This window comes from Oncorhynchus nerka, linkage group LG20 (genome assembly GCF_034236695.1).
Source record: "Oncorhynchus nerka isolate Pitt River linkage group LG20, Oner_Uvic_2.0, whole genome shotgun sequence".
NCBI classification, from domain to species: domain Eukaryota; kingdom Metazoa; phylum Chordata; class Actinopteri; order Salmoniformes; family Salmonidae; genus Oncorhynchus; species Oncorhynchus nerka.
In genome coordinates this window covers 42,630,151-42,637,650 of record NC_088415.1, presented here as the reverse complement: position 1 = coordinate 42,637,650, position 7,500 = coordinate 42,630,151, and the positions used below count along the sequence as shown (strand labels likewise).

Below are 7,500 nucleotides of genomic sequence, written 5' to 3'. Positions count from 1 at the left end.
GAGCCAACGAGGCAGGTAACAGGGCTGAGATTGGATCAGCTGCAGCTGCAGAAAGTCAGACTGAGAGACACTGGGATTGACAGAGGTGGTGAAATCAGCCGTCTGTCTGTTGACTCAGAATCAATCACCCCTGTGATAAGGGAAGTGACCGTACAGCCTAGACAGGGTGTGTGTGTGGGTGTGTGTGTGTGTGTGTGTGTGTGTGTGTGTGTGTGTGTGTGTGTGCGCGTGCTAGTGAGAGAGAGACAAAGAGAAGGAGAGTGCTTCTGTGTGGAATCGGTGGAGTTGGGTGGAGTTCCCAGTGTTCAGTCTCATTACTTGGGAAGATGACACGCCTCCCTTATTTCTCTCCTGTCCTCCCCTCTGCCCCCCTCCAATTGCCCACCTAACCCATTATAGTGTTCCCCTTTACTGCCTTTATGTACTCACTACTGTTAGGGCCCTGCCTTCTGACTGTGACCCACTGGAGCATGCCTCTTTATCTGTGTTGTCAGCCCTGTGTGTGTGTGTGTGTCTTTCTCGGTTTAGAGATGTGTGTGTGTGTTAGGGTTTACTTGGCAATGAAGTGCCCTGGCTCAGCCGCGTGCAGTTCGTCGCTCCACTCAGCACCCTCTCAGCGTCACCTTATCACGTTAACTGTGTGTCTCTGAGGCTGTGTGCCTGTACTAATACCCACAGCAGTTCCAGCTCTGCTCTGTTCCATTCATCCTGTGCTAATGGAATTTGTTAAAGGCCAGCCCAGACTAGCCCGTCTGGTAATTGGGCCCCCGAACCCCCCTATGAGAGGCACTCTGATCAGCCAGTACTAATATCACACAGCCTGACAGAGGATAGGTGTGTGTGTGTGTGTGTGTGTGTGCATGACAGCAGAGAGAGTTCACACATTGATTGGGAGACCTGGTGTGTGATTTTGTGGAGGGGGGTTACCGTCACAGCTGTCACCTTCCATCACACCCCCTTCCTTCACCCCCTCTTTTACCACCCTATAATCTTCCCCTTCTCCTCTCCCACATGAACAGGGTTGCCCTCTCTCCTCTCCTCTTTCTCCTCTCTTCCTCTCTCTTCCTCTCCCCCTTCTCTTTGCCACTCTACAACCTTCCCTCTCTCCTCTCTCTCATTCTCTACTCTCTTCTCCTCCTCTCTTCCTACGATTCCTCTCTCTCTAGCCTCTCTTCCTCCCCCTCTCTGTACCACCCTCCAACCTCCCCACTCTCCCCAAGGTCACCCATCTATCTAGTTTGGCATTGCCAGTTAACAGTGGTGTGTAGAGCCAATACTCTGACACACACACACACACACACACACACACACACACACACACGCACTGCACCCCTCCCCACCACACACACCTTCCATCACTCCCTCCCCAAACAGACCCCTCCATTCCTCCCATCTCCCCCTCTGGTTGTCCCTCCTCTCATCCACCCACTCTGTCATTCCCTAGCCGTTGTAGGAATGATAGGTGAAGTGACTCTCTAATGGACCATTTACCCCTGGCTCATTGGGTGTGTTTTAAACTGGCTCATTGGGTGTGTTTCACTTCCATTGGTTGTTCTCTTATTTTAAACGTAGTCTTTCTCAGTTGATTTAGATGTGTTCTCTCAGAGTTTGGAGCTGGAATCGCTAAAATGCTTTTCACTCCTCCTACCACCTTTTCCAGATATTGTTGAGTCCATTCTTTCTCGGTTATTTTCTTAGTGCTTGGAATCCCCGGAAATGTTTTACCTAGTCTTTTTCGTTCTTTTGCCAGATATTGTTGAATTTGTCCGTTGAGAATGGTGCTCATTGTAACGACTGGAACGGAATCAAACACATGGTTTCCGTGTGTTGGATTGATACCGTTCCAATAACACCATTGCGGCTGTTACAATGAGCCCGTCGTCTGCGTCAGTGTGACTGACTGACCAGCAGCCATTGCCGGAGAAGATCAAATAGAATACTAATCACTATTCCTTCGCATCCCTTGTTTCTCTTCCTTCCCCCACCATCTTCCCCCTCTCCTCTCTCCCCTCCCTCGTGCAGGGTTGCCCTCTCTCTTTCTCTCTTCCCCCTCTCCTCTCTCCTCTCCCTCGTGCAGGGTTGCCCTCTCTCTTTCTCTCTTCCCCCTCTCCTCTCTCCTCTCCCTCGTGCAGGGTTGCCCTCTCTCTTTCTCTCTTCCCCCCTGTCTCCTCTCTTCCTTCACTTCCTCTCGCCCCCTCTCTCTGTACCACCCTCCAACCTTCCCCACATCTCCCCAAGGTCGCCCATCACTCTAGTTTGGCTTTGCCAGCTAACAGTGGGGTGTAGGTGCCAAAACTCACACACAACACACATACACACACACTGTTGTGTGTAGAGCCAAAACTCATCTTCAATATTGGCAGCTGCTCTTATCACCATTGATTTTGCCTGGCTCGGTAACAAGGCCAATGTCTCCCTCTAATTCTCTAGCTTTTGCTTCCTGTCTCTCAGTGCCTTTCCGTTGTCGTGATGTACTGTTGTACTGTAGCAAATAACAATCCAACCATCTATTGTACTTCCAATTGAGCCTGGTTCAACAATCAGTCAGTGGACTGTGGTGCCAGTGGAAAGTAGGCCACGCTTAGTGGCTCCGTGTGGGCCTACTGGGCTGCCGAGGGTACAGATGGAGAGACTGTGTGGCCTCCTTGCCTCCACAACATGACTGATGATCACATCTTTAGCAGCTACTTATCACCATCACAATCAGGGAGGGCAGTCTCGAGTCTTTCAATAGAGCTCAACCACTCAATCTAAATCGTTGTCAATTAGCCATGTCGTTCTGTTCTGTTTTCTGTTTTCTTGTGTACCACACGCTTGCGGCCGCACAGCTACAGACGTGGCCTAGACACTTGAGGTCTTCACATTTTTGAAGGAGATCTCCCGGACGTTGTCTACTTGCAGATGCCTTTTCGGGTCGCTAACCGTCTTCTGTCTATTGTCCGATGCGACGCTTCATCTATCTACCTCTGTTGTCTCTGCTCCATTTGGTCTCTTGGACTGTCTGTTAGTTCGCCCTCGTAGTTCGACTCCATCTGTTTCTCTGGCTGACCACTGTCCCTTATGGAAGAACCAATGGAATTACCCAAATTTGCTTGCTTTTTTTTTTTTTTTTTACTGCTATTTCTCTTTATAGAAATGAATATGTTTGGTCTCGCTCATCTATTTATTGATTGTGTGCGTGTGTGTGTGTGTGTGTGTGTGTGTGTGTGTGTGTGTGTGTGTTAGCTCTCTGCCTGGCTCTCTCTAGTCTTTGACCACATGGTGCAGGGTAATTTGTCTCTCATTCTGACACATGCCCCTCCCTCTCCTCTCCTCTCCTCTCCTCTCCTCCCTCCCTGCTTCCCCCTTCTTCTTTTATCTTTCAGACGAAGACAGCAGGAGGGCGTGGACCTGAGCGAGAGAGAGAGAGAGAGTGAGAGAGAGAGAAAAGAGAGAGAGGCTGAAAGCAAAAGGAAACCAGGTAGAAGAAAAGGAAGAGTGGGCGTGACAACAGAGAGAGAGAGAGAGAGAGATAGAGAGAGGCTGATACACACGCTCGCTCAGCAGGAGTGTGTCCAGATTGCCCTCTGTGTGCGTTTTGTGTGTGTTGAGCAGGTGGGACTTTGATGGGACAGTGAGCAATGCCTCGCACGCAGCGACAGCAGGTTGGCAGTAGGGGGCGACGCACCCCTATCCCCCTCCTCCTTCTCCCTCTCTTCTCCCTCCTCCTATCCCACACTCCTCAGCTCAGCCAAGCAGCTATACACATACCTCCCAACTGTGAGTACACCGCCTTAACACGTCAATGTACTTGTACAGTCGCTGCTCATAACAATGTCAAATAATGACTGAGATGTCATCACACTCATCAGTATTGCAGGTAGAAATGTAGTGTACAGAGCAGCACAGACTGGATTCTAAGTTATTTCCATGGCATTTCTATCTGCATCTTTAACAATGAGGTTATGAGGTTTTGGGCGTTCAGTCTGTGGTTATAATGTATGCATACTTTGTCTATTTACTTTGGAATTGATTACCTCAACTCATTTATTAGTCATTCTATTCATCTGGTTTCCTTAGTGCAAATCAAATGATGGATTGGAGGGCCAGCAGGGAATTGAGTTATACAACAGAAAAAGCAGGCGCAAATGCACACACACACACAAACACAAACAAGCAAACACACCCTCCCACTCAACGCAATATCCGAGCATTAAAAAACAGCTGAGTTTGTGGGACTGCAGGGAAATTGATTCAGAGTGTCCTACAGCTTTGCTTTAATAGCAGACTTTGAGGAAGAATTGTGGATGCATCCTAAATGGCACCGTATTCCCTTTATGGCGCACTTCTTTTGACTAGAACCCAATGAGCCCCGGTCCAAACGAGTGCACTATATAGTGCCATTTGAGACAGAGGGAGTTAGACAAAGAATTGTGTTTGTTGCTGCGGCTGCTAATGTTGTTCTGTTATTCATCTAAGTCATGGATCAATGACTCTCTCAGACCTTCACCCACTCTAACACACGTATCACTCCTATACACGCACGCACGCATGCACACACGTGCGCACACACACACAGTTTGACAGTGATGAAAAGCATTAAAGCTTCCCCTGAGAATGAAGGTGTCAGTAAGAGAGAAGGGTTACGAGGAGGAGGAAGAGGAAGAGGAGTGTATGATGGAGAGGGGGAGGAGGAGAGGCTGGTTGAATAGTAACAGCGGGATGAAGTGGAAAAGGAGGGGGAGGAAGAGGGGGGGGGGGTCAGATTGCGGGGATTGTAAAGGTCAAGGTGTCTCCTGTTGAATTTAATGAGCCTCTCTAATGTCAGTGAGAGTCACTGATACGGTCACCACAATCAATACACCATCCATATCTGAATTCATCGGCCAAACAACAACAAAAACATTGACCGAACATTGCACTCGACTAGCTTTGCGCTCGCCTAGCTTTATAGCCCATGGGTGGTAACTGTTGTTTAATCATCAATTATCCCATTTTGAAATGGGGAATTTGCCGAGCAAGTGAGGGCACGTGCTGATGTGCACTGTGCGGTAGCTAAATCCAGGCACTCTGTCTGTCTGTCTTTTCCCTCTCTCTGTCATTTCCTGCCAGACTGTGTTGACTATCTAACAGACTTTCTCCTTTTCTCTCTCCCTCGCTCTCTTGCTGCTCTGCCGCTCTGGACTAACAGACCAAATAAATGAATGTAAGTGTTTCACTTCCTTCTGCTTGATGTGTGGTATATCTGTTTGTAGACGTGCAGCAAGAGCCCTACAGTAAACACTTTCACCATGAGAAAGATGATCACGACTCCTGCAAACACAGCGCACAATAGAAACCCTCGGCGTCGCACTGCACCTTTAATGAATCTAGCGTTACTGTGGCTTCTTCACTTCAGTGAGTCTACATGTGCCGTAGTCTTGTTTGCTCTCTCCCGGAGGAGGGTGATACCTACGGGAATTAAGAGGAGATGGAAAAGAGGCACGCCTGTCTCTAAAATGGGGCTAGTGTTGTCAGATCAAAGAAAGGGGGGCTTAAAAGAGAGCATAAAAGAGAGGAGGGGAAAAGAAACAAGTATGTAAGGGAGAGGGAAACGATAGACAAGTGGAACCACTAAAACAAGTGGAACCACCAAAACAAGTGTAAACAAGTGTAACCACTAAAACAAGTGTAACTAAGTGTAACCACTAAAACAAGTGGAACCAAGTGGAACCACTCAAACAAGTGTAACCACTAAAACAAGTGGAACCACTAAAACAAGTGTAACCACTAAAACAAGTGGAACCACTAAAAAAGTGGAACCAAGTGTAACCACTAAAACAAGTGTAACCACTAAAACAAGTGTAACCACTAAAAAAGTGGAACCAAGTGTAACCACTAAAAGAAGTGTAACCACTAAAAGAAGTGTAACCACTAAAACAAGTGCAACCACTAAAAGAAGTGCAACCACTAAAAGAAGTGCAACCACTAAAAGAAGTGTAACCACTAAAACAAGTGTAACCACTAAAACAAGTGGAACCACTAAAACAAGTGGAACCACTAAAACAAGTGCAACCACTAAAACAAGTGCAACCACTAAAACAAGTGCAACCACTAAAACAAGTGGAACCACTAAAACAAGTGGAACCACTAAAACAAGTGGAACCACTAAAACAAGTGGAACCACTAAAACAAGTGTACCCTAAATGTGCTTCTTCCAATAATGGAGCACTGCAGCGCCTGCAGCAGCTTCCACACAAATCTGATCAGCTGAGAAACAGCCTTATTACCTCTGTCACTAGGGAATCTATCATTTATGTCTCTTTCTCTCATCCCTCTCTCTGTCTCCCTCCCTGTCCTTGACCTTTTATAATTTGCTCCCACCATCTCTACCCGTTTCTCCCTCTGTCTCTTGTTCCGTCTCTCCTCTCTTAACGTTCCCTCCTTCCACCTCCCAATTTCTTGCTCCCTCCATTCCCTGCCCTCCTTTGCCCACTTACCTACCTACGTTCCACAATGTAAATATATCTGTGAAACTAGACCTGCCTCTTTCATTCAGAGTCAAATCAGAACCCAACTAACAAGTACCATTGACCTCTATTCCAATACAATACAGTAGGACTCAGCGGGTCGAGAAATTGGAACAAATATATCACTGATGTCCAGGCCACACACCAAAAAACTGAACACCAGAAATCTTGACAGGAGACATAAAACCTATGGGAATATAGAATGTATAGAATATGTACTTATATTTCCCTAATGGCACCCTATTTCCCATAGGCCCTGGTCAAAAGGAGTGCACTACATAGGGAATAGGGTGTCATTTGGCACAAAGACCATGCACTTTAATAATACTGTACCACGCCTTAGTATGTAGGATTTAATGAGTCTGATATGAGTGGTTAATGGACGTAACAGTACAGTAAGACAGTAGAGCGAGAAAAGAGGAATACCTCTGTCCCCAAGGGGCCCTCTCTTCTTGATATATTCCACTATATATTCCACGAGTGTCTCATTTGCATTCATACAACACTCACTTTTCCTCTCATCTCAACCATTTTCTCTCCCTGCAGTGCTCTCTCTCTCTCGCTCTCTCTTGAAGTGATATGAAGGAATTACATTCCCCGTTAAGTTTCAGCGATACTTGGAAATCAAATGACTGTTCTTCTTAAGTCTCTCCGCGAGACAGTCCCTGCTGTAAGTCTGTGGGTTCTAGCCAGTGGGCTATTCACCTCTGTGAGAGTCCGAATATAGGTAGCCCAGTTAAGCTGTGGGCTCTAGTTACTAGGACCACGGGCTTCAGGACTGTGTGCTCCCGGCCCCTGCGGATGTCTGTGCGTGTCAGAGGAAGTCAACACAGGGGTTATAGTACAGTGCTGAGGTGGAGACGCAGCCCATGCAAACACCAGAGATCTCTAGCTTAAACAGGGCTTGGGGTTTCTAGTCGGTGGTTTAAACCCTGGTGTAAGCAGCGCAGTGGGCTCTACTCGGAGAGCCAGCCTCAGATCTACAGGCAGAACTGTGGGTTTTAGCGCTGTG

At 47.4% G+C, this 7,500-nt stretch overlaps 1 protein-coding gene across 3 annotated transcripts in view; it reads left to right on the top strand.

Annotated features, from left to right (window-relative positions):
• Positions 1-7,500, top strand: part of LOC115101919 (neural cell adhesion molecule L1-like) — a 76,076-nt gene that overhangs the window by 35,870 nt on the left and 32,706 nt on the right. For 2 of the 3 annotated variants that reach the window (XM_065005516.1, XM_065005517.1), the window contains exon 2: positions 3,366-3,759. In XM_065005516.1, the coding sequence (XP_064861588.1) occupies positions 3,621-3,759 (139 nt within the window). In that variant the 5' untranslated portion in view covers positions 3,366-3,620. The remainder of the gene's footprint in view (positions 1-3,365; positions 3,760-7,500) is intronic. The other variant, XM_065005518.1, reaches the window with a different exon arrangement.